This window comes from Fusarium flagelliforme, assembly GCF_020744385.1.
Source record: "Fusarium flagelliforme strain FIESC 12 MPI-CAGE-AA-0113 chromosome Unknown B0J16scaffold_2, whole genome shotgun sequence".
In the NCBI taxonomy this organism is placed as follows: Eukaryota; Fungi; Ascomycota; class Sordariomycetes; order Hypocreales; family Nectriaceae; genus Fusarium; species Fusarium flagelliforme.
Window position 1 is genome coordinate 6,461,947 of NW_025763504.1, and position 25,547 is coordinate 6,487,493.

A 25,547-nucleotide genomic window follows, 5' to 3' on the forward strand; every position below is an offset into this window, starting at 1 on the left:
CAGCTCTTTCTTTCCCCAGTTGACTTTTGTTTCAAACTAAACCCAAGTCAGATACAGTACATATTCAATTCCTTTGTTTCCGGTCTTTGTATGAGAGATATTCTTTATTTCCTTGTCATAGATGTCAATCAGTCACGTATTGGCGAATGATATTAAGTTTACGCAAAAGAAGGTTTCTAGAAAATGGTCCCTTGATCATAGACGCAGACGCAGATGCATGAATCGTGCCCGCTGTTCAATGGCCAAGACCCTGATCTTCTTACCCCATGACTGGCTGGACAACACCCAATAATTAATACAGAAGCAACGAAAAGAAAAATGATCGGTACTGATTTGTGTTACCGAGCATTTCACTACTACGTTGTAACCACTTCTAATCCATGCTTTTATGATTCAGGGCTCAACAGGGGTCTTCCAATCCTAATTCACTCCATTAAATGCTCGACCGAACCATCACCGTGGACTAGTCCAGCAAGCTAAAACCTGACTACTGTACTCCGTATGTACTGTACCAATTGTCACATGGGAAAGTAGTAGCTGATAAAAAAGAATTTGACGCCCAAAAGAGGGCAGCAGAAAGAGGGGCTTCTATGGGTTTTTGGCTTGACATGGGATAAGCCCCTGAATCCGTCAGAATGGGTTTCCGTGTTGGTGGTGTGGTTCTGGTTCCCCTCCCTTCTGGAAGGACAGGACGTTGCATGAATTGATCAAGCTTCTGTTGGACGAGCGATGAGTTCGCATTGCAATCTATTTAGATGATCATACGGCCCGAGGAGATCCTTGACGCGCGTTATCTTGACCTCTTTGACCCCCATTCAGTCAACGATAGAAAGATTGCAACTGTCACCAATTCAACTTGTACTTATCTTGGGCTCAATCTACCGTTCAAAGTAACGCCATGTACGCACTGGCAGCGGCTAGTAACCTCCAGTAATCGATTAGTCAAGATCCAATCGATCTTTTCTTTTTTGTCTCTCTTGACTTTCTCTTCTGCAAAAGCAAATATTCGCCTCAGCAAATCTTTCACCATATTTTCTTTTTCATCATGCGATTTATGTAAATCCCCCGAGGATACCCGCCACGAAGAAGCAAAAGAACAAACAAGACCCTTCAAAAGAAGCAAAATGCAATCCTCCCTTGCGTTGACATCATGGGTCCCCATCCAATCTCTCCAATCTTCCAAGCTCAGGGGGGGCGCTCACTAGCTTTTCACCCTAAGGTAGAGAAGGTTTCATGGAAGCTTCGATGGGATGGAGGATTGCGGACCTGGGACCCGACTCCTCGTTGTTATGTCTGCACAATTCAATTGAATGCTTCTCGAGCGGGGAGCCAAGACTACCTAGTCTCCATGCATTACGGCGCATGGCAATCTGAAACGAGCCGTTCAATGCACGGGTCTCGATAACTTTCTCTGTGCATTAACTGATGGTCTTTGATCTTCAAGTAGTCATTTATTTAAATAAGCCACGACATCCGACAGCTGACTTACGATCTCGATATTGAAATGCTGACAAGAACAGCTTTGAACTCGGCGCTTTCAGAGTAGCTTGAAACACATAATTGCCCGCATCGGTGTGTTTATGCCTCAACTGCAACCCAACGACGATCATTTACACAAGCGCTCTCGGGGAATATCCAGATATCGTAAACGATCAGCAACTTGGTCTACGGAAAATATCCGTATCAGCCATCACCCGAACGCTGTGAAACTCTCTTTCTTTCTGTTAGTTCGTATTAGCAGCTTTGACCTCTTTCTGTGCGCCCAAAGTGCCATCCCGAGTTCGTTCCAGAAGTGGAAATACTCCCGTAACTTAACTTGGAGCCTCCACAATTCGGTGATGTTCATGTTCCAGCCTTGTGGGTTTGCACCTTTGCCTTTAAACTTGGTGGCTTTTGTGTGTGGCGAATTTTTTGAAACGTAGCTTGCAGATGGCTGCTTACGCTTGAAGCCATCGTCGATGTGCATATGCACATGCACTGGAGTTACATGCCGAGGTTTTGGTCATTGATAAGATGGTTTGAGTGTTTCTTGGACGGTTTCGTGTGTTTGGTGGCGCTTAGGTGGGTGTGTCTGGTTGGTGTACGTTGAAGTGCTTGCAGTTGGCCGCGGCCTTCAACCACGTTGCTGAGCTTCAATGAGGTCTTTGTTCCGGATTGAGATATATAAATATCAATCACTGAAACAGAATATGCTATTTGAGTGCTTTCCTCCGGTCTGGTGCAATCAATTGTCGCTACTTGTCCTCGTGAGATACAGTTCTATTGGAGTAAGTTGACTACCCTGTATCGTCACAGTTTTGGTATGAAGACAACAGCATTACATTGTTTCCATTGACAGCCTTGACCTGGTAAATCTCATTGTGAGTCAAGTATCGTCTGCAGTAATTTCGTATCTCTTCTCTGTGACAAAATAACGGGTTGCAGAATAACGCATCGAGCTGTTATCTGGCCTCCATAACTTGCACTATTACTGCAGTGCCTTTCCGCAGGATAGGGTAGCTCAGTTTTAACAGCTGTGATGTCTAACTCCAACAAGTGGCATGGCCGCAGGCATGTGTATTTAAGCCATCACGTTATTTCATCCATTTATAGACAAGACACATGTCACTCTGGCTTGTATGGCGCTGTCATGCGTCTCTCAGCCACCACGATATTTTTTCCACTTCAACAAGGCATATTACTCTCGCTCGTAGGAGGAAATGTTATAGGAAGAGAGGAATAGCCCTGATATAATGCTACCGTTTTCTTCAAAATTTCAATGATACTCTTGTTCTTCTGTTAAACATATCTTTATTTATATATACACTGCTTTGTACGCTTCCTAACATGACAGCCAATCCCAGTTCTGGCCAAAGCCAACAAGTCCCGCTAACCAATCAAGGAAGATGGGTAACAACACTCGAAATTCTGTGGAGGTCACAGATAATCACCATGTTCCTTAATCTACGTAAGAAATTCAAGTGTCTACTGAAAATTGTTTGTCTGATTATAATTTCGAGCACAGTTACCGTGACGCTCCTGATTATTGGCCACGTTCTCTACCTCTGTTATCTTGACAACAAGCGGGAGGGACCCCATACACGCCAGCAATGGGTGACGACTGTTTCAAGCATATTCTTGTTCGCCATTCGAGGCCTCACGGTCCTCTATCTAGGACTGATAATAGGAGTACTACGATGGGACATGATGCAAAAGAGCTCACTTACATTCGAGCAGTTCCAGGTAGTGGCGTCACTGCCTTCGCTCCCTGTCTCTTTTCGCTCCCTCAGGTTGACGAAACGAAGCCCAACCATTACCTTTGCTGTCAGCTTGATTATTGTATTGCCAGCATTGCTGATCTGGGTCCCAGCTGCATTGGTCGTCGAATACAGGCCGTATAAATCCACCACCAATTTACCCGTCAGCCAGTACGATTTCAATTTCCGAGGCGAAAACGATACCTCGTTCCGGGGGATAGTCACCAATTCGCTATGTCAGATTGAGTTCCATGACGGTTGCAAGCAAGCCACCCCCATCCAATTTATCGAATCATGTATCTGACCTTGTTAAACCAGATGGGCAGTAGATGAGGTAAAGAGGCTCGTCGAGACCGTTTTGCTTGAAGGCCGTCATATCGACTTCCCATCACCCTGCGGCGGGCGTAACTGCTATTTTAGAGTTACAATGCCAGGTCCAGCATTTAAATGTCAAGATAACGTTTCCTCGGACGTTATCGCTGTCGCCCTCGACAGATATGGCAATGTTTCTAAAACAACGTTAACCTCTGCTGATTTTGACCCTAAGCATGTTAACTATGTCGCTGTTCTAAACAAAGAGGGCGCGTCCCAAAACAGTACACTCAAGCTCGAAATGGAATGGGTCGAGGAATTCAGCACATACAATACACAGCAACTGCAGAGCCTGAGCTGCAGTGCCTGGTTCGCTAATTATACGTTTGATATATCATTTCAGAATGGTATTCAGAGGGTCCATACCAACGCCACAAAAATGCTGGAGCCGATCCGAGCATCCGTTCCCGGCGCACTGATGTTTGCGCAGGGCGATAATGGGACCTTATTTGCAGATGATTTTGTTCTCAAGTCTGGCGTTACGTTAGGATGGGCGTACCGGGCTAACAACATATATGCCCTACTTGACGCTCTCGTTAGTGCCATGGGTGGTGCTGTTAGTTCCTATGGTATGGATGCTAAATAAACTATGGACATCTTACAAAACATACTGACCTGAATCACAGGCACAGAACGCGCTTGCGTCATAAACACCAGGGTACTTCAGTCCGCATTTGCGAAATACACCCCCACGCCATATTCTCCAGCCTGGACGCCCTCGTACCCAAGAACAGCACACCTCAATATCTCTGGCCCTATCCTCCAAGACCTTCTTACAAACATCACACTTTCCCTGCTGTCAAAAAACAACAGCTTTTTGGACATACCAGTAACAACAATTAACCCTGCTGCGACGTACTCTTTAGACCAACCACTCCGCCTCATTCCATATGGTTTCTTAATATTGGTACTTTTTGGTATGTTCGTTTTAGGGTTCAGCGCTTCTCGTCGTAATGGGGATTTACCAGCTAGCGCTTCACTTCTGGTCTTCCTGCGACTAGCTGTAGTGGATCAGCAGGTAGTTGAAAGGCTAAGGGCCGCGCCTATAGGGGCGACTGAGGAGGTTATAAAAGGTTTAGAGGGGTGTCAAGTTGCGCTTGACAGTTCAAGGGCTAATGCTAGTCAGCAAGAAGTACATGGATTAAGACTTATAGGTACTGATATCTAAAGAAGGGCTTTAAGCTTTAGTCCTATAACTAATAGACCCTTACCTTCTTAGTCTCTCTAGCTGTACTTAAGATCTACTGTATGTTTCCATTAGTAATACAGTCTATTCCTACTTATCTTGACCCAGTAAAAATCCCATGGCAGATCTGATGTAACAGAGGGCGCCTGCTCGATGATGCTTGATCAGTTTTCAGAGACATTCACGACGAAATAACTGCGTTCTGTTCAGTCTACAATAAAGAGTATTCATAAATCTGTTCAAAATAGCAGCTTTTGAACACCTGTAGATAATCTCACAGGCGTTGAGACCGATCGTCGCTTAAAAAAAAGCGGTGACCTTTCTGATCTTGGCGAGCCATCATGAGCGACCTTGTGAAAAATTCAGGAAAAGAACTCATCGCGAAACACTCGGGGATACTCTTCTCACTAGTACCGACCCACACAATAGCTGTAGCTCTTGATCTAATATTGTACCCAAAATTGATAAAGTCTAAATTTCAAGAATGGAACTATAGCCTGAGCGACATAAAAAATGGTATTGAGAAAATCTTGATTTGTATCAAGTTTTGCAGCCTCAAAAACATGTGTTGTCAAAAGCGGAGGCAATATCGCGATCTACCGTATATAACGCATCCTGATTCGTAGACCCTCGGCTATCATGACGGTGGATTAAGGCCAATCACTTCCCATTGAAGTAGCCACCCCGCGTGGCCAAATCATTCTGGCGGTCTGCGCCCAAAGAAACTATCCCAAACTCTTTCGTACCGTTAGAAAAGGTGAGTCAAGAAACCGCTTCAAGATGTGCAACGTTGACTGAAGGGTTAGTCATGGTCCAACTCGTCACTGTTGCTCTACACCATCGAGACCACTTTTCCGTCGGAAATGCGAGAAGAGTCTTCGACAAGCAGGCTTACCACTGGAGCATCATGATCATACCGTCGCCTGGCGAAGCAGAGAACGTTCACTCATTTGATGCTACCGATGCGTCGCACATCAATCCTGTGACGTTCCGGATGAACAATCCTACCATGGATTGGTGGTTTCGGTCAGAGCTGGATATCACACCACGGAGACATGAGAAGCTTTTAGGCAGAATCGTGATCGGGGAGATCCCGGAAGATGTTTCTGGTGAAGAGCTAGGAGAGTTTTTCCAAGGGATTCCTTTGCCGGTGAAGAATACGGATCCACAGCAAAGTTCTGTGACGTGGATCAATGATGCTATTCGGGCGCTGCAAGAGAAGGGATGGGTAGCGGAGTTTGATTTGGATCTGTTCAAGGCCTTTGCTGTTTCTTATGCTGATGAGAGGATGAAGGGTGCTGAGGCTGAGGATCCGGAATTGAAATATTTTGAGAGCTAGAAGGGCTGTATACGTTGAATTTAAGATGTTTTGTAAGGTTAGATATATGGCTCATATACCAGAAATGATATCCTTCATACAGAGCGCGTGCAGCTCTGTTCGATTTCAGGCTTGATACAGAGCCTCACTCTCGGGAATAGCAAGGAACAATAGGTACGTCTTTGTCACTCTTGGGTCCAGATTGGCGTCTACTTGACGAGTGTCCACTTGAACCGTAGCTAAGCCTTGTCTGAGGCTGGAAGTCTTCTGGAAAACATGGGTCCACTGAGTCTGGTTTCGGCCTCGGAATCGTGATATCTTTTGTTATTCCCGGGCTACAAGTACTTGGAATGGTCAATCTTGACAATTCAAAGTAACAAAACTCTACCTCTACAACTCTGTGTGAGGCTAAGCCACGTACTATTCAATAGATAGTCAAGTGCCGGATGAGTTACGTCAAATTTCTAGCGCCCATCTTTTGATCTCCGAGCTCCTTTGCTACATACCAATCTTCGTCGAGTCAACAATGGCTTCAAGCTCCATAACAACATCATTATATACCTCTTGTCTAAACGCATCGTCATCCAGTCCACGAGTCTCAATGCAGTCGATACACCTCTGAACAATAGCTTGATAGGCCGGGTTAATCAAAGCAACCCTCTCCAATAATTTGTGCGCGGCAATAGAATCGTGAATGATACCATGAGGGTCGATAATATCCAGTTGTTTAAAAGGAGACCGAAGCTGCTCAAAAGACTGTCCAAGGATAATTTCAAGCAGAAGAATACCCAATGCAAAAAGTGTGGGGTTACCGAGATAACGTTGCTGGGTAGTGCTTAGAGGCTGTACTGGAGTTGCCTGAAAGTTTCGGAGAAGAAAGGGATGTTTGTACGAAAACGTATCGTCTCTTCGAAAAAAGTGAACGTTCTTCCTTGTCAATGCCTCCGGAAGCCATGGCGTCTTGCTCAGCTGAAGAACACTTGACGAGATTGCGAGTGCAAGCCGAATCTTCTCAGCAAGTGAAACTAGCGGTCTTAGTCCCTCTGTGCCCTTTAGGATGTCGTCTAGAGTGACCACCGACCAGCAGTCACTGTTGACTGTCGTTCCCAATGGGCATACTTCAAATCGCCGATCAGCGCACTCTTTGTCGATGAGATGGCCGTAGCAAAGCGGTCGTGCGGTCCTTGCATTTATTAGAGCCATGCAAAGGTTAAGAGGCTGCTTTTGCTTGCCGTCCTCAGGACAAGTTCTGATGAAAGCAATATCTGTAAAGGGACGACTCATCGTTGCTGTAACTGATCCAACACTCTGCGTTGAGTCGGATGAGCCCATGAACGGGAAACCTTGTCTGAAATCGAAAGAAATTCGTTTGATGCGTTTTGCCTCGGGTTGTGGTAGGCAATCCTGTGGTGCTGTTGTTGTGGCCGAATTCGCTGTCTTGATGTTGACCTCGTCCCAGAATCGTTTCGTAGCTGGTCCCTCCACCATCTCGAAAGATATCAGCATCTTGAACTCTGCCTCCCGTAAGACCTTCTCATCTTCACACTCGTACCCAATCTCGATCAATCGTGGGGAAAGCTCGAGGCTCAGGTCGTGAGGATGAGTGCAGAGGATGCTCGAGCAAAGTGCTCGATATACACTTGTCGACAAGTCTCGTAAAATCTTGAAAAGCTTGCCTCGAGATTGCTTCTTTCGGCTAGGCTCGAGCCTTACGCTCAGTCTGATTAGCGATTCAAGATCGCTGATGCTCCTTGAGATGACAGCAATATCGTCCTTGTAGTCGTCACGGCGAAGGCGATACAGGAACTTTTTGAATTCTCGAGTCATGCGACCTTTGTTTACCCACTCAACCTCGTCAATGTTAGCAAGAGACATCTTGGATCGTGAGGTGACATTATCTTACCTGTCCATCTGGCGAGATTTGCACTCTTAATCGACGCATGATACTGTCAAGCGCCTCTTTCATCTCCGTGATAGTCTGTTCGATGGCGCCGTAGGATTCCCAGAGTATCCTGCGAACCCTGTTGTTGGTTCTTGGGACTCGCCAGCGCGGTCCAAATGGATTCTGTAACATAGATTCGATCTCTCCCTGTGGTACTACATCGTTGATAAGCAGATAGCAGACATTGTACAATTTCGCTCGTTCTGTGTTCAATTGGCGATCGAGGCTCTTCAGTTCTGACTGGGTCTTACTCCAATCTCTCATGAACTTGCAGTAGGCCTGGAGTGCCGTGACGACCAAGGGTAGTGAGCCCAAGACTATACCGGCGACTTCAAACCCAGACATGACGAGGATAGTGCGTTTGCGGGGGACTTTGGCCTGTGTGAATGAATTTCGGGGATTGAGGAGAATACCAGGCTGACATAGTTTGTTGGGAGGTGAAGGATGATATGAGGGATGTGTCTGACAGCCTGCATATCTCGAGTCCAATGAACTCTCGACAGTAGCCGCAGAGGCGCATACCCCTCTTTCAGTTGAGGTTACTAAAGAGCCTCACTGAGAAACACTCGTTAATTGTCTCTTTTCTGTAAGATCAGCAGGAATTGTCGAGAGCTCAACGCCATATATGTTACCCGAGACCATCGACACCAAGGTCAGATCTCGCATCCAGGAATCCATCGGTCATCTTGTTGTTGAGTGGAAGATGTGAATGATGGATCATGACCAGCAGCCAGGGTCAATTGCGAGCCATGTCGCAAAAACCCTTGAGTCTTTCCGAAGTTTGGAACGCGCGCTTTCCATAACCGCCGGATCCAACTACGTCTTGGAAGGAGCCACACTAAGCGACTTCCCGCTCCAGATAGAGAATAACTTCATCCGATTCAAGATGTGGGTCGGAGACCAGGCAGCCCACCAAAGCGGTCCTTCTTCCCTTGATTATCGACTCAGGGAAGCCGACCATCTACGAAAACAGGTTATCTACCTGCTCACAGACATAAGCGAATCTTTACAGGCTGCAACATCGCTGGCCCATCACAGTCTACCATCACCAGAGCAGAAACAAGAGGATGGAAAGAATGAAATACTTGAAGACGATGACTCCCAGTCATCCTTTCCAGAATCTGGCGAAGATGACGAATCCAACTTTTCTGGCTCCGACTCCGATAGCCTGTCGAGTTCGGGCCTCTCCACACTCTTAACTGACATAGGAGAAGTTGTCGATTGTCTCCTGCGTCTGTCGGCAGCCATCGCTAACCCAGCACCTCATGAGCGTTTCCGCAAATTTGGCGCTGGACCTTCTGAAGACGTTTCCTTCTATGAGCCACGCGATGTCACATACGTCAGGGACAACTTTCCCAGAATTTCCGGTGATTCAATTGCATGTGCTTTGGGAAAGTTCATTACTCGCCGACGCCAATTCTTCAAATACCGACATCATGAAAGATTGGCCTCCAGTGAAGAATCAATGATCTCCGACAAGGAAACTGAAATATGCCACACAGAGCTTGTTTCGGAGACAGTGACTTCTGCTTTTCCAAAACGACCCAAGACTGTGGCTAATTTTGACACCAATGTGTTCGTTAATAACCAACACATTCAAGCAGATGCTGGGATGTCGCAGATGTCATACGTTGCGCCGACTAGAAATTGGAGATTGCCCCCGCGGCCGACTGCGGCAGAACATGAGATATTCGAGTGCCCGTTCTGCTGTAGAATGATCTCTGCAAAGACTGATGCCGCATGGGAGTAAGCTTGACCTCTGACCAAGATGTATCCACTTCTAACTCCTATCTACAGACAGCATATACTTGGAGATCTCCGCCCATATACATGTATTTTTTATAAGTGCATCGAATCAAACTTAGACTTCGATCGTCGCGAAAGCTGGCAGTCTCATCTCTTGAAATACCATTGGCTATCATGGGCATGTCCCTTTAAATGTCAGGAGCATATCCCTTCCGCAGCAGAACTCAGACATCATATCAGAGAACATCACTTCCCAACAGGAACCGAAGAAGAGCTCAAGTCAATTGCAGCTCTAGGTGAAAGAGATGCCTCACACGATACCCTCAGACACTGCCCTTTGTGCCTGCAATGTTACAATGGCCTCGCAGGATATGTCGAACATGTTGGTTGTCATCTTGAACAGCTGGCTCTGTTTGCTCTGCCAAGCTTAGAAACAAGGGCAAGAGATCCTAGCCACTTCGCTTGGGATCCTGAAGAGTTAGATTCCTCGAATCGCTCAAGCCTATCCGTACAACAGCGGTTGCAATCCCAGAGCGGGAAGAAGCAGTGAAACGTTTATTAGGCAGAGCAAAGGAGCTAGGAATAGAAAACGGGATTGAGGAGATATCAGGCTGGAGCAGCTGTTGAGGAGTGGAGGATAAAACGAGGCTGTGTGATCATGTGTTTGATAGCCTGCATATCGCGGGTCCAATGAACTCTTGCCAGCAATCAGAGGGGCACACCCCTCTTTCAGTTGAGGTTATCAAAGACTTGTTCATCGATTTTATCTTGCAAGATTTGCAAGAGCTATTCAAAACTCAGCTTCGTAAATCTTTACTCGAGGTCGTCGTTACGAAGCAACAGATGCGTCGCCTAAGCCGCGAAGAAGTGCGCCGTGGAGAGGAGGCCCGCCGCCTTGCTCGCCGCGAAGAGAAGAACACGGAAAAGGAAAAGCCTGAGCCACTCATTGAGCCTTTTCGGTCCGAGCAGTCCCACGATGTTCCACCGTCTTGGGAGGCAGACAACCAACCTGAGACAGCCCCGAATACAAAGACGCAAATAAAAGGCAAAGGCGAAGCTCAGGATGAGGGGGCATGGTCTTCTCATGCCTGGCCGCAGAGTGAAAGTACCGCAGACAAAGAACCGTCTACGAACTACTTTCTTTATTCTATGCCATCCACTTCGCAATCGATAATGGACTACCCTGATTATAATGTGCCAGGTCCTCTACAATACCAAAGTTATCCGATGACAAATGGTCCACAGGCGACATGGTACGACCCCCCTGGTTATGCCGAACCAGCTGCTTCACAACCGTCTCCGGACTACTCCGATTGTTATTCACCGGCTTCCCCAAAAACTTGTTCCGGGGGTTGTTCTACCGCTGAGAGATCTAGGGATGAAATAACTTTCTCCTGCCCTTATCCTGAATGCACTTCTCGCCCTTTTAAACGAAACGCGGATCTCCAACGTCACTATAAGAGAACTCATTCTGATGAGCCAGATAGCGTTTACTCGTGTGACTGTCGTGGCTGCTTTCGCGAGGGTGAGCCCTTCCACCGACTGGATCATTTTCGAGACCATCTTCGTCAATATCATGGCGAAGATATTCCAAGACGTGGCGCATCTTCCGCCATGAGATCGGAGAAGACTACATGGTGGCGCTGCACACGCTGCCTTGTTCGAGTTTATGTCTCTCAGCATGGCTTTGAATGCCCCAACTGTGAGACCGAGTCTAGACTCGAAGGGAAACACAGCCAGTCTGGGAGTTTACAAAAAGGGAGTTAGGGAACAGTTTCATACGAGAGAGTGGTTTATTCAGGTCAGACATATCTTCGTAACTCATCTGAAGGAAGGGTACTCATCATTATAGCAAGCGTAAGATGAAGGTGAAAGTTTCATACGAAGAATGTTATGAGTACAGCCCTTTATAATGCCGAATACCAGCCCAAGACTACTACCCTCCACTCCTTTTCTGGTATTGAAAAATTGTCTCGATTCTTTCCAAAATTATCACATGCTTTGTTTGGGCATTTGTCGTTTAGTACAAGCGCATTATGGTGGATCTCTGTATTTGTTCCTTGACGAACGTCTCCAATCGATATCCTTACTTCAATTCACTGTTGCCCGCAGTCTGGTGAAATAACATGTGCACTGCAGAAAACTTAGGTCCGCTATAGCTAGAGGCGTTACAGCGGACTGTAAATGTTGTAGAGAAAATTGCAACTGCAAAAACAATACTTGTTTCAAAAGCTTGCACGAAGAATGTGCTTTTGGAAAACATCCATCCAACCTGGCAGCAGCAAATATGGCCGATCCTTGGGAGGGGGTTAAAATTGCAGTGAAAAAAGGCGGTTTGGCAGTTAGACCAGTTATGCAAGTAAAGCGGCCAGGGTCGAAGCCTGATAGCAATCGTGCCCCTGGACTGGGTTAAAAACGCAGTGAAAACAGGTCGGTCAGACCATTGATGTCGCGCTCACTTATACGGGCGGCTCATCTGTCAGCTCAAATGGGATTAATACTGCTAATATTGGTTACCTCCAGTATCGAGCACATTACTCTTTAAAGTTCACCTCTTTTACATTTGGAGGCTGGACGTGGGTTAAAATTGCACTGTACTGAATTAGAGGCACGTTATCATACCTAGGTATGGCGGAACACGCAGCCTTGTCAGCCTGTATTGTCGTAAAGATGCTGCTTGTTCGAGCCTCTGTCTGAGAGCGAGGTAACGATGCTCAAGTTGCAAGACATCGAAGTCTAGAAGCCGAGAAGAATGTCGCAGCCGGTCCGGAAGTTTGCAGACAGCAAGTTAAAATCGCAACGCCAATCGGATTGCAAATCCCTAATACGGTATCGAAGTTTCTTCTTTCTATTTTTTCTGAGATCTGCAACGAAATATCCAAATATCCAGTACCAAACTCTATCCCAGTGGTATAAAAACGCTAGTCATAACAACAAATCGTACAAAACCAATCCCTTTCTTAGTTATCGTTACTCCACTCCCAAGCCTCCTGAATAGCCTTCCAGTACTTCTCAGGATGCTCACGCATATGTCCAACATGGTTCGTCCCGTCGAAAAGCTCCTGTCTGGTCTCATAACCTCTCTGCTGCGACTCGGCAATGTATCCCTCAATATCCAAATGAGAAATAATCTCATCCTCCTTGCTGTACAAATACAGACGCTTAGAATCCAGAGTCTCGTAGGTTGTGTCATCGACTGTTCGGAGAGCAAAAGCACCAGAGGGTTCGCTTCCGATCAACTTCTTGAAAATAACATCCAGCGTCAAGACAAAGCCCCAAATACCCTTCGTAACGACAAAAGGCCAGGGGAAGAACTTTGCAGTGCCGATAGCCATGGCATGAGACCACTTGCCCAGTCTCTCCCACGACCAAAAGGGATTTCCAGGCGTTGAATCCAAAACGAGCAACTGATGAGGCATAGTTCTACCCTCCTTATCCGCAAAAGCCTTGAGCGTGGTAGCATAGCTAATAGCACCAGTGTTGGACATGCTGTGGACAAGAATAGGCGCAGTCTTTTCATCAAGGAGACCGTTCAGGTTATCGATGACGACTTGCATGGCGCGCATTCGTGTTTCGAGACCTGTGAACATGGCGTCTGAAATAGGGCTTAGGATGATGATTTGCTTGGAGTGGGGGAAGAGAGCGCGGTAGCCTTCTGCGTATTTGCCGACATGACGAGCTTGGCCGTCACCCCAGCCGTAGATGAGAATAGCTGCTGGATGATCTGCGGGTGTTTCTTCGACAATGTCCTCGCTGACGAGGATGTTGGCGTTGAGGGCCTTGAAGCCAGGTAGTTGAGGAAATTTTTTGGCCGACATTTTGATTTTTTCGTTACAAATTATTATGTGGTAAATTCGTACTGAGCAAGTAAGACGAAGAAAAGGACAGTAAGCACTCTTTATAAATAAAAAGGATCGACTAGTATTCAAAAATCATCCGGGCTGTCCGATGAAGTAACTAATGCATAGGAGATTGTTGGGACGTGTTCGAAAAGTCCGTCGGATGTTTTTTTGCAAGGATTCCGGAGTAATTGCTAGATCGGGTTACAGATGCGCTCTCACCAAAAAAGTTAATCTGGAGTAGAATAACCCAACAATATGGATATGCCGAGGTTCAGAAGATTATCAGCAGATTCAAGATTGAGCTTATGATTCAGAATACGACGTTGGGTTTAAGTGGTTTTTGAAGTCAATTTTGACGTCGGCTCATGGGGATCCACAGATACGGACATTCATGGGTTGGGGGAGGCGAGATGGGTTAGGTGAGATTTGCGGTCAGGATTAGGCTCAATGGAATCTGATAAGTATTTCGCAAACCTGGTTATCTGATTCGATGGTTTGTACTCTGTATCTTACTCAGACAATTGCTTACTATGCCCACCACTACAACGTCATCTGCCAACGAATGGACTTTTGCTCTATCTTTTACCCCATAAGTCTGTTCGATTTTACCCAGTGGAATCAGAAATCATTTTTCATTAGAGTTAGTGTGTACGATGAATCATCATCCTCCAAGTCTAGCTGACTTCCAGCCGGAGCAGATGCAATCTCAAGGTTGACTTGACATTAAATCTAAGTCCAATGCTGATAAGTGGCACTGAGTAGAACGAGACCATCTCCAGGCGCTCGCTTATATCCCATAAAATCAAACCCTTTTGAAAAGAGAGTTGAGCTTCAGGTGGCTTTGACGGTTAGATGAGAAGAGAAAGAACCAGAGGCAAATATTCGCATCGACCAGGAGTCTTTTCAAGAGGAATATGTTGCTACTCTTTTTCACAATCAACTTTTTTTTACCTTCCCAATTTCCGTACTGCAACCGCAGATCTATCAAACGCTTCTAATTCAACATGCCCTTAAGGACCTCAATCTGCTCCAGCACACCAGCTCGGCTGGTACCACCCTGAGCATTCCTCGACTCAACACTAGCCTCATAGTTGAAAACATCCTTGATGCTATCCGGGAATCGTCTGTCGATAGCCTGCAGCTGTTCCGTGCTCAGCTGGTCCATAGGGATACCCAGCTCCTCGCTCTTGGCCACCACGCGTCCTGAAATGTGGTGTGTCTCACGGAATGGCACGCCGAGTCGCACAAGGACGTCTGCGATGTCGGTCGCGAGGAGGAAAGGGTTGAGAGAGGCGATCATGCGCTCTGGTCGGAGCTTGAGGGTGCTGAGGATGCCGTTGAGGATTTGGACGCTGTCGGAGACGGTCTTGACGTGGTCCAGCATGGGCTCCCAGCTCTCTTGCAAGTCTTTGTTGTAAGTGCTGGGAATGCCCTTGGTAGCACTCCAAACAGTGGTGAAGTGACCGAAGGCTCGGCCGGCCTTGCCTCGCAAAAGTTCGAGACCGTCGGGGTTTTTCTTCTGGGGCATCAATGATGAACCAGTTGAGTAGGCATCTGCAGCATTCGTGTTAGCATTGGCTCGTGATTTCAAAGTGTAAGCGGCGGAAAACTGACCTGAAACTTGAACATAGCCGAATTCAGCGGTCGAGTAGATAATCAAATCCTCGCTCATCCTGGAGACGTGGTTCATGAACATGGTACCCCAAGCCAGGAATTCAGTGACAAAGTCACGGTCAGCAACAGCGTTCATGCTGTTCCACATAATGCCTTCAAAGCCAAGCTCCTTGGCCATCATCTGACGATCAATACCAAAGGCATTACCGGCAAGAGCACCAGCACCAAGCGGACTATTATCATATTAGCAAGACATACAATGTCATATGTGGATGTGCTTACCTCTTGTTGACTCGCTTCAAGACCTCCCTCAAACGTTCCAAATCAGAGGCAAAGGAAAAGCCATATGACAAGAGCCATTGGGAGAACTTGACGGGCATAGCAAGTTGTAGGTGGGTGTATCCGGGCATGATGTGGTCGCTATGAAGATTAGAAAAAGTCATCTCAGAAGTGATGTGGAACTTACATCTCAGCCTCAGAACGAGCAGCAATAACCTGAAGGAAGGCAACTAGATGGCTCTCAATCTCACGAATGCGCTCTCGCAGCCACATTCGCATATCAGTAACAACCTGCTCGTTTCGGCTACGACCAGTGTGAAGTTTTCCACCAATCTCCTTACCAATGATCTCAGACAATCGTCGCTCATTCGCGGTATGAATCTAATCCAATCAGATATGCAAGTAAACCAGGAGATATTGCCTTACATCCTCATCATTGGGCATGATAGCAAAGGTACCAGCCTCCCACTCCTTCATGACCTCCCTCAGACCACGCTCAATCTCGGTGAACTCATCATTGGAGATGATACCCGACTTGGCATTGGCGCGGGCAAAGGCAATACTACCAAGAATATCCTCCTTGTAGAGGAACTTGTCGTAGCCGATACTGGCGTTGTACTGGTGCATCAGGGGATCGATGCCGCCTGTGGTTCGTGACGTCAGTTTGGGAGCTTCTTTGGCGGGGTGTTTACATACCTGTAAAGCGACCACCCCAAAGCATACCCTCGGCGGGAGCACTAGCATTGTTTGAGGCCATGATGGATATGGTGCTTGTATGGTAATCGAATTGATTTCCTTTTGAATGAGACGAGTCAATGGCTTCTGGTACGATCAATTGGTGCTTTTATCAATGGCGGGGTCCTGGTTAAGCTTAGAGTCACGAAAAATTTGGCGGACCGAAACCGGCCTGCGATGACCCTCTGAGTCACGTGCTTTGAGTCGCTACCGTACCCATCTTCAATACCAGACTTTTCTTTTGGCCTTGGAGGACGAATTCTGGTCAGTGTGGTGATGAGTCTTCTGGTGTAATATTAAATTGAGTTCGAAATAAAATTAAATAAGCTTAATTCAATGTTGTTGGCCCAATGATGAAGTGAAGCTGCCATGAGGCTCAAGCCAAGGGTGGTAGCGGGTTAGCGTATTACTATCCGATTTTAGGAAGGACCCTTATGAGCCCTACAGGGCTTTGGCGAGCGTGGGGTTTTAATGAGTGGGTGTCTTTGGTTGGGCTATCTCGGTGCTGGAGACATTTGGTCATCCATATCATCACCCTTAAATGAATATCTGACTCCAACAGCTGGATGGAACAAGAGGCGCCGCATTTTGAAAAGGGACTGGTCATGAAGGCTTTTGTTTAATAAATGGAATACAATGGCGCTGTGAATATGTTCTTCTTTCATGGGTTATCGAACAGCTCTGCGAATCTCTTTGTTCATGGAGGTGACGATGTTTGAACAACCTTGCCATGGAACACCAAGATTCCTACGATTTCAGCTTTCCTGCGAACCCTTTTAACCCCATGACGTTGTCGTCTCTAAATATCTCTCTCTGTAAAACTTGTAAACTGCCACCCTCCTAAATATGTTTTTATTGAGAAAGAAACACAGCAATTCATCTAAAATGTTATTCCTTGCTTTAAGATTAAGTACTTGTTTCTGAGATGGTACTTCATGAGTGGATGTTAAGGGAGATTTATTAGACAAGTGGGATCCTCCTAAATTGGATTACGATATTGGAGTGGTTTTTAAACGACATGGAGTAGTTTTCATTGCTTCCTTGAAGGGTCTCAATAATTCAATGATATCAAATCAAATCGTGCTAAGTTACGGTCAAATCTCATTCCCAACTCCTCCGTTCTGATTCTAACGTTTATACTTCACCAACTCTCTTCTCTAGTAAGCCCCAGCTGGAATATAAACAGATTATCTGGACTTCGGCCCCAAATCCTCTAACTCGTGTATTCCTGCGTTTTCAAAAAGTGCTCCGTCGTCTTCTGAGCCTAGGGTTAACTACCACATTAGTATTTTACCACGATATCATAAAGATATGAAAACGCACAAGCCGCCCAGCGAAGATAGTGCTGCTGCCAAAGGGCAATAATTGCCACAATTAGTTGAAGAACGCCGAATATGATCGCGACAACAACTTCGGCTGACGCATTTTCTCCAGCCATCATATAATTCGAAAGGCCTTGCTTGAAGGTGATGTGCAATGATGAGTGAATAGTTGGAAACTAAAGAGGAGTTTTTTTTTAGATTGATGAGTTGTTCAGTCACCAGGACCTATCCCACGACATTTTTAATATCATCTGGTTTAGTAGTTTTGCAAGCAATAATCCTCCATGGCTCCTCGGACCGCGCTACAAAACTACTATTTTGCACCCTGGTAACAGACCTTAGCAGTCAGCTTTTGAAATTGTAGTTTTGACTGTCCAATGGCAGCTGACAGGAACTCACCGCTGAGCTGTTGGTTGGTTGGTTGCAAGGGTCAGGGATTCGCGTTCGTGCATATGCACTGCAAAATAGAAGTTTTGTTTCCCCCTTTTTTTCTTCCAGGTTGTTGTGAATAGTACTTTTGCGAAATGTGAAAGTAACGCTTTTTTTGGATGGTGCAGTCATCATCTTTCGCGAACTAGGCTGGCCAAGGAGAAGACTTTTGCAGTATAATACCTGACGTTTTCCACTTAACCATCCACCTCTTAGTACCTTGATCTAAGCTTGTGTACTTGACCTCACAGTTGAGTCGCTCAACATGGACAGCTGGGCCACATTTCCGGACCCGTTGGAACCATTCCCGACTTACCATGAGTTCGATCTGGGCCATGAATCAACCCCACACGATTTCATATCTGCCCAGCAAACAACAGATCTACTTGAGCCGCTTCACCCACTCAACATATCTCAAGAGCTTGTCCTCCCTATGACGCAGGATACGTGGACAGTTTCTGCCGATGATTCTGAATTGACAGCTGCCATGGGTCCGCCCCCAAAGCGTCGGAAGAAGAAGGCTCCAACACTACGTGCCAAGGATTGGGAGCCATACAAAGCGCGGATTCTTGAGCTGCATGATGCGCGGAAGCTCCCGCTTGCAAAAGTTAAGGAGATGATTGAAGAAGAATTTGGTTTCACTGCAGAGTATGGGATAATTATACCATTACTAGACTGGAAATTGACTGATTATTTTCAAGATTAAGACAGTATCGAACCCGTATAAGCCAATGGGGCAAAGACAAAAACATCAAGCCAGCAGAAATGGCCGCAATCGTCAGGAAACGACAGCAAAGGAAGATCGTTGAAATCGATAAAGGAGAACAGAGTTTCTCCGTTAGGGGCCGAGATGTAGAACCGCATAAAATCGACAGGTGGATGGTCAGAAATGAGGTCTCACAGGCCTCCTTGTATGCACCTAGCCCTGTAGCATGTAAGGCAGCTTCTCGCGTCTTATGCAAACGCGTTTGAATATGAAGACTGACCTTGCACTTATAGCCACCCCATCCGCAATCCTCTGTCGTACTATCTCTGAGCGTGGATCAGTGGCTCCCAGCCCTGCGTTTTCAACAAGAAGCACTATATCAATAACAAGTCCCACGATCACTTCTCCTGTTGCCTTGATGCCTGGCATGGAATACCCGCAGAGCAGTGGCTTTAATATAAAAGGTCATGCCCATACCTATCAGACTGTTTCAACCATCCCTTTGGTACGCCAACCACCTGCCCCGGATGTCATTCCTCTTGATCAGCCGCCTCGTTGTTATAGACAAGATGAGGAAGAGGGCATAAGAGAAGCACTCTCTGTAGCAGAGAATTCATTTGGGGTTTATCATTCTCAAACACTACAACTGAAAATCCAACTGGGGCGTATACTGAAAGAACAAGGAAGATACAGGCATGCAGGAGAAATAGCCCGAAGGGTTGTGGAAGTTTGTGAGAAGCTTGGAGACACCCTCATCATCAAGCTCAATGCATTGCAACTTCTCAGCGAGGTTCTACATGACCAAGGATCTTGCCGTCAAGCTCAAAAGTTGCAAGAGTGGCTGTTTGAGTGGGGGAAGATCAACTTGGGAGAGGAACACCCATCCGTAATGCGAGCCATGATAAGATTATCCGAGTTATATGTCGACCATGGTAATCTCAAAGAAGGTGAAGAACTCTGTGCGCAAGCGCTGAAGATAAACAAGGAGGTATTTGGAGAGTTGCATGATGACACGATAGGTGCGACGGCTGTATTGGTCTATACGTACACCAGACAAGGTCGGCTGAACGAGGCTGAAAGACTCGGGCTCCAATTGCTGACGAGGGCCATGGCGGTACCACGAAACAGACATGTGTGTAATATCGTCTGTATGTTTCGACTCGCAGATGTATATCACAAACAAGGTCGGTTGAATGAGGCTGAGGAGCTACGGAGGCAAATATTGGAGATGTCAGTGGATGTGGTTGGTAAAGACCATCCATCGATAATCTGCAATTGGCGTATCCTAGCAGAGATATACCAAAGTCAAGGACGGCTCAAAGAGGCTCGAGATTTGGGAGAACAGACGTTAACAGCGGCGCGAGAAGTACTCGGTGAGCAACACCCCCAAACATTAAGAATCATGTCTCTCTTGGTAGGGATATACGAAGATCAGGGACAAATAGCAAAAGTTAAAGAGCTTAAGGAACAGAAGCAGGAGTTGGGGAGGCGGGCGTTGGAAAGGCAGGAGGAGGATGTGGGTTTGGACTTTTCCTTCATGGCTTGTTAGTTCTCAAGTCTACCTAGGTACCTAGATACATCCAATTTCATTCAGACCAGTGGGTTTTAGGGGAAAAAACCTCGATGTTCAGAGCGCCTTACCCAACTCTATCGACGCCTCCAGCTGAGGGACCTGTAGCTGAGGCATGTAGTTGGTGAGTTTATCGGGTTTAACATGCGGGAAATTACCAAGCAAACTTCCGGCTAAAGTGACGGAAGATCAAATGAGTAATTTTATCGCACACCGTCAAGAAAGAAACGACACTGTTAAATACCAGGCAATAAATCCACAACATTCTGTAGGGCTGCTGCAGGTGCATACGCGCTTGGCCATTTATTCAGCGCTAGGGGAGTTAGGAATTGTCGATTGACTGAGATGCAACCAGGAGAATGAGACAAGCCCAGCCCATTCCATCAGCATCAGCCAATCTCAGTTTAGTGGAGCCTCCTCTGTTTTGGCATGGACCTGGACCTGGACCAAGACTTGGCCTGCCTTGATGGGTGATGGCCTGGGCGATGGGATGGCCCGGAGAGCCGCCTCCACCTTCTGCATCTCATCTCATCTCCATCCATTCCAAATCAAACCAAGCCAAGGATGGACATTTAGCCTCCATCATCTTCAATCATTCATTTCTCCAGCGAGTCCATTCTTTGTTGTTTTGGACTACATCGCATCGCATCCAACCACTTTCCCGTACAAAATCTGTTTCAAATCTTCAGACCTTGTACTTCTATCGAATCAATCTCTCAACTCTTCCCTGCTGTATTGCGACGCACGCCATATCCGGTCCTCCTAGTCTTGTGTCGTGTGTTGCGCGTCCTGTTGTGACACTCGGCTGTCCACCCGCTCAACATTTTAATCCGCCAAACTTACGCCATCCGCATTTCGTCTTTGTTGACCGCTGCAACACTCTTGATCGCCATACCGCTCGACCCTGATCTTCTCCTCGCTTGAACGAGGAACTGCTACATCAACAGGGGCCCAAGGCCTCGCAGTCCCAATGTCGAATAAGAATGAAGCCTTGCCCTCCATGGATCCCTTCTCTCCTGCACATCAACCCGATGAGGGTTATTCCGAGGACCCTTTAACGCCCACCGTCAATCAAGAACTCTCGACCGCCCTCGCTACTCTTCGTTCTCCATCCGACTTAAGCACATGGCTTGTCGCGAACTCGTCTCTTCTACCCCTCCAGGTCAGGACAGGTACGTGATGCCGATTTTAACTCTAACCTTGACTTGCTGACACGTTTAAAGAGTTGACCATGGCCCTGCTCGATAATCTGCCTACATCTGTCATCGCCGAGATCGTTCACCGTTTGAACCCGAGACTCTATATCGACTTTATCCAATACCTCCCTGCGGAAATTTGTCTCAAGATTCTAGGCTTCCTCGATCCCGTCTCCCTTGTCAGCGTCACGCAAACATGTCGCGCTTGGTACGAATTGGCTTTGGATAGGAAGCTATGGGAGCATTTATACTACATGGAGGGATGGAAAACCATCACGAGCGAGATCGAAGCCTGCGAAACTAAGGTCAACAATGGCCTCGATCATTCCGTTCGCCTTCTTAACCGATTGCAATCGACGCAAGATGCCCATCCTAACAAGATCCGCGCTGTCAATACCGACGAAGACCTCGAAATGACTGATCGCGACCGTACACCTGGCCCTAGCGAGGGTTTGGCTGGTGGAAGCATGTTTGGCAGCCCCACGTCCTCCTTCTCATCGAGCAGACCTGCTATTGTACCCATGGGCGAGATGGATCTTGATGGCCTAGGCTCTAGAACAGCGAGTCTCGACCGAACCATGTCTTCATCTTCCGACAGCAGAGGAAAGCGCAAGGAGCCGAGCGGTGATCCCGAGTCATCCGTTCCCCCAATGTCACTCGCCGATGCAGCCAACACCATGCCTCCGTCGCCACTTTACATCTGGGATGTCGGCCGATCACGATACCGTATCAACTGGCGGTATCTATATTCCATGCGACGCAAGTTGGAAGCGAATTGGGAGCTCGGAAAATACAGCACATTTCAATTTCCACACCCCAACTTTCCTGAGGAGGGGCATCAGGAGTGTGTCTACGCATTGCAATTCGAGAAGGACTATTTGGTGAGCGGCAGCAGAGATCAGACCATGCGCATTTGGAATGTGCATACCCGCCGACTTGTTCGAGCTCCGCTTACAGGACACATGGGCTCCGTTCTCTGTCTACAATTCGATGCTGACCCGGAAGAAGATTTGCTTGTCTCTGGAAGTAGTGACTCTAACGTTTTCATCTGGAAGTTCTCCACGGGAGAGCTGGTGCAGAGGCTGACAAGAGCTCACCACGAATCAGTTCTAAACGTGCGATTTGACAAACGAATTTTAGTCACGTCTTCTAAGGATAAAACGATCAAGATCTTCAACCGACGTCCTTTAAAACAGGGCGATCTCGGATATCCTGGAGGCGATATCGTTGGCCCGGTCCCGACCAACCTGCGAAGATACGGTTACGAACCAGACTTGTCTCAGGAACTTGCCGTCAAGCCCCCATTTACCATGATCGGCCGTCTCGATGGACACAGTGCTGCTGTGAATGCAATCCAAGTTCGCGACCGCACTATTGTCTCTGTCTCTGGTGATAGACACATCAAGGTTTGGAAGTGGCCAGAGCAGGTCTGCACTCAAACGATACCCGCACACGACAAGGGAATTGCGTGCGTTGAGTTTGACGGCCGCAGAATTGTGAGTGGCAGCAGTGACTGGGAGGTATGCATTTTTGATGCGCCTACCGGCCTCAAGGTTGCCCAGTTGCGCGGACACAACCATCTGGTTCGTACTGTTCAGGCTGGTTTCGGTGATCTACCATACAGCACAGCAGAAGATGAGCTCGAGGCCAAGGCCGTGGACGCTGAGTACTTCCGTGCTCTGGAAGCTGGCGAGATCGACCATAGCATGGATCGAAGACGTCGCAGAGACCGTCGGGCAAATGCTGGCAGCTCACGACCTGAGGATGTACAGGCCTTCGGTGCCAAGGTACCTCCTGGTGGTGGTGGAGGCAGAAAGTACGGCCGTATAGTATCTGGCTCCTATGATCAGAGCATCATCATCTGGAGACGCGACAAGGAAGGCGTTTGGAAGCCTGGTCACCATCTTCGACAGGAAGAGGCTGCTGCTGCTGCTCAACGCGAAGCTGCTGCGGCATTGTCTAGCGCAACATCGAACGTCGCAATGGCTGGATCATTAGCTAGTAGGTCCTCGCATTCATCAACAATCGTTCCACGCTCTCCACCTACAACCGGCACACCACTTGGACCCATGATGCTACGCGATCATCATGGCGACTCGCCACGAACATCGACTTCATATCAAGCGCTCATCGACCAAACCGTACCGCTCGGACCAAATGCGCTTCAGCAGGCACTTGCGACGTACCCGATCGCGCTGGCTCACCACTCATACTTGCAATCTGCTATCGAGAAGGAGACTTCGCCTTTGATTCGAGCACAGCTTAGAGGGGTAGTTACGGATGCTCTGGCTGCTCTTCAGAATCGACAGGCACCTTTGCGACACCAGTCGAGCTCCGTCGGCTCCAGCGACAGCAATCGAACTAATCCGAGGTCTAGTATCGGCGTACCTCCTCCTGGTGCTATCCCTGCGCCGGCTCATGTGGCAGGCGGAGTTCCAGCTGCGCAACCACCGGCCGCCAACGCGCAAGGTGCACCACCTGGACAGCCAGGCCAACCAGCAGGGGCTGCTCAACACCCTGGTCAACACCCCCATATCGCAGCGGCCGAGAACACATCTGCGCGAGTCTTCAAGCTTCAATTTGATGCGCACAAGATCATTTGCTGCAGTCAAACTCCAACAATTGTCGGATGGGATTTCTGTAATAAAGACCCAGCATTGGAAGAGGCTGTTAGGTTCTTCGCAACGGTGGACTAAATCGCAAGACACGTTTCAACGAAAGCATTATTTTGAGCGAGGGAGTTGGCGGGTTGCATGGATATAATCGAGATTGAGATTGTATGTATCAAGTAGTTCGAGAAGGGTCGCCTCTCTGGTTCCAGTACAATCCATAATGAAGAACAAGGTACATATTCGCAGGAAGGTATTCTAAATGACAGACTCATCTTTCAAGCAATAATAGTGGTATTTAAAAGTGGTGAAATAATATGCTTGAGTGACCCTACTAATCCTTCCAACCAACGCCATAACCCAGAAAATTCGTGACAGTTCACAACATTGTAGTCAGCACCCATTAACCAGCAACCTGCTTCACCTTGTCCTCAGTCTGAGGTGGCTCGTCAACAAATTCCGGCATGACCTCGTCCTGCAAGAAACCCGGCACAGCGCCACCCATCTCATGCTCCATCTCAACCTCCATCCCCAAAGCCTCAAGCTCAGCATCCAACTCATCCTCCTCAACATCATCAGGAATATCATAACTCCTGGCCAAACTCTCCTGAATCTCATTCCCCACATCCATCAAATCCGCCATCTCATCCTGCAGCCGTTCAATCTTATCAATATCAATTTTGCCATACTGCTTCTTGAGTTCCTTGTTGGTAGTCTTCATAGCATCAACCTGCGTCATGACATTCTTGAGGTTGTCCTGCATGTTGCTCGCCTGCTCCATGTTCCAAACTTGACTCTCGAGTTTATCTTTCTCGGCTTCGTAGGCTTTGCGGCGCTGGAGCACTTTGAGGGCTTTTTGTTTCATGGCTTGTTTGCCGGGGCCGTCGCGCATGCGGGATAGCTTTTCTTGGTAGGCGCCTAGTTCGGCGTTGAGGGCTTTGAGTTTGGTGTCGAGGGAGGAGATGCGGGTGTCGAGGTTTGTTATGGCGCCGTTGAGGGTGGGTTTGGGGCCCGTGGGCTTGGAGCCGAAGAGGCGATTCATTTTGTCGTGTGTAAATTTGTGCGCGCTGGGCAGATGTGTGTGTTGGAAGAGAGAGAGATGCGGAGGATGTGGTTGCGGTTGTGGTGGTCGTGGTTGTTAAAGGTTGAGGTTGAATGTGGTAGCCTGAGGGATGACGTTCGCTGGCACGCGGCTCGGCATAAGGGTGGCGGGGCTAGTGTGGCTCCCCCACCTGGGGATCTGAGACTCTGACTGCCCGAGCAAGATTAAAGTGGTTACCCTACAGTGACAAGCTTTTGGGTTTTTGTACACGAGAATTAAGCTTATTGGACAGTTTAAACGGCCACTGATGAAGAAGCCACAGATAAATACCGGAATATGGAAATCAAGAAATATGCGTTCTAATTTGTAGGTAGCTGGCTGCTGCTATCCACGAGTCAAACAC

General features: G+C 47.5%; 10 protein-coding genes across 10 annotated transcripts; 6 read left to right on the forward strand and 4 right to left on the reverse strand.

The window, feature by feature from the left end:
- Positions 1–2,931: 2,931 nt before the first annotated feature.
- B0J16DRAFT_369916 (uncharacterized protein) lies at positions 2,932–4,925 on the forward strand (the record flags this gene model as incomplete). The annotated part of the gene is made up of 6 exons (XM_046130315.1): positions 2,932–2,947; positions 3,005–3,532; positions 3,563–4,177; positions 4,235–4,762; positions 4,837–4,854; positions 4,903–4,925. 6 exons carry the CDS (start codon positions 2,932–2,934, stop codon positions 4,923–4,925), a joined length of 1,728 nt encoding a protein of 575 aa, XP_045987756.1.
- A 455-nt stretch (positions 4,926–5,380) lies between these two features.
- B0J16DRAFT_412414 (uncharacterized protein) lies at positions 5,381–6,335 on the forward strand. The gene is made up of 2 exons (XM_046133297.1): positions 5,381–5,551; positions 5,601–6,335. Exon 2 carries the CDS (start codon positions 5,603–5,605, stop codon positions 6,131–6,133), a length of 531 nt encoding a protein of 176 aa, XP_045987757.1. The 5' UTR covers positions 5,381–5,551; positions 5,601–5,602; the 3' UTR covers positions 6,134–6,335.
- Positions 6,336–6,610: 275 nt separating this feature from the next.
- Positions 6,611–8,739, reverse strand: B0J16DRAFT_395843 (uncharacterized protein; the record flags this gene model as incomplete). The annotated part of the gene is made up of 3 exons (XM_046132212.1): positions 6,611–7,963; positions 8,016–8,580; positions 8,687–8,739. The coding sequence occupies 3 exons, from the start codon at positions 8,737–8,739 to the stop codon at positions 6,611–6,613; spliced, it is 1,971 nt and encodes a 656-aa protein (XP_045987758.1).
- Positions 8,740–8,766: 27 nt separating this feature from the next.
- B0J16DRAFT_369918 (uncharacterized protein) lies at positions 8,767–10,350 on the forward strand (the record flags this gene model as incomplete). Its single annotated transcript, XM_046130316.1, has 2 exons — positions 8,767–9,800; positions 9,852–10,350. 2 exons carry the CDS (start codon positions 8,767–8,769, stop codon positions 10,348–10,350), a joined length of 1,533 nt encoding a protein of 510 aa, XP_045987759.1.
- A 183-nt stretch (positions 10,351–10,533) lies between these two features.
- On the forward strand, positions 10,534–12,036 carry B0J16DRAFT_336142 (uncharacterized protein). Its single transcript, XM_046127170.1, has one exon. The coding sequence runs from the start codon at positions 10,644–10,646 to the stop codon at positions 11,565–11,567; it is 924 nt and encodes a 307-aa protein (XP_045987760.1). The 5' UTR covers positions 10,534–10,643; the 3' UTR covers positions 11,568–12,036.
- Positions 12,037–12,596: 560 nt separating this feature from the next.
- B0J16DRAFT_86431 (uncharacterized protein) lies at positions 12,597–14,086 on the reverse strand. The gene has a single exon (XM_046134589.1). It carries the CDS (start codon positions 13,616–13,618, stop codon positions 12,761–12,763), a length of 858 nt encoding a protein of 285 aa, XP_045987761.1. The 5' UTR covers positions 13,619–14,086; the 3' UTR covers positions 12,597–12,760.
- Positions 14,087–14,480: 394 nt separating this feature from the next.
- B0J16DRAFT_86436 (L-Aspartase-like protein) lies at positions 14,481–16,400 on the reverse strand. Its single transcript, XM_046134590.1, has 6 exons — positions 16,232–16,400; positions 15,962–16,179; positions 15,723–15,916; positions 15,539–15,676; positions 15,257–15,489; positions 14,481–15,196 (listed from the first exon to the last, which is right to left on the reverse strand). Exons 1-6 carry the CDS (start codon positions 16,290–16,292, stop codon positions 14,637–14,639), a joined length of 1,404 nt encoding a protein of 467 aa, XP_045987762.1. The 5' UTR covers positions 16,293–16,400; the 3' UTR covers positions 14,481–14,636.
- A 2,376-nt stretch (positions 16,401–18,776) lies between these two features.
- Positions 18,777–20,631, forward strand: B0J16DRAFT_412419 (uncharacterized protein). Its single transcript, XM_046133298.1, has 2 exons — positions 18,777–18,955; positions 19,021–20,631. Exons 1-2 carry the CDS (start codon positions 18,787–18,789, stop codon positions 20,274–20,276), a joined length of 1,425 nt encoding a protein of 474 aa, XP_045987763.1. The 5' UTR covers positions 18,777–18,786; the 3' UTR covers positions 20,277–20,631.
- A 197-nt stretch (positions 20,632–20,828) lies between these two features.
- On the forward strand, positions 20,829–24,347 carry B0J16DRAFT_86462 (uncharacterized protein). The gene is made up of 2 exons (XM_046134591.1): positions 20,829–21,469; positions 21,521–24,347. The coding sequence occupies exons 1-2, from the start codon at positions 21,268–21,270 to the stop codon at positions 24,187–24,189; spliced, it is 2,871 nt and encodes a 956-aa protein (XP_045987764.1). The 5' UTR covers positions 20,829–21,267; the 3' UTR covers positions 24,190–24,347.
- B0J16DRAFT_86463 (Snf7 family) lies at positions 24,348–25,289 on the reverse strand. Its single transcript, XM_046134592.1, has one exon. It carries the CDS (start codon positions 25,142–25,144, stop codon positions 24,506–24,508), a length of 639 nt encoding a protein of 212 aa, XP_045987765.1. The 5' UTR covers positions 25,145–25,289; the 3' UTR covers positions 24,348–24,505.
- Between the last annotated feature and the right edge of the window lie 258 nt (positions 25,290–25,547).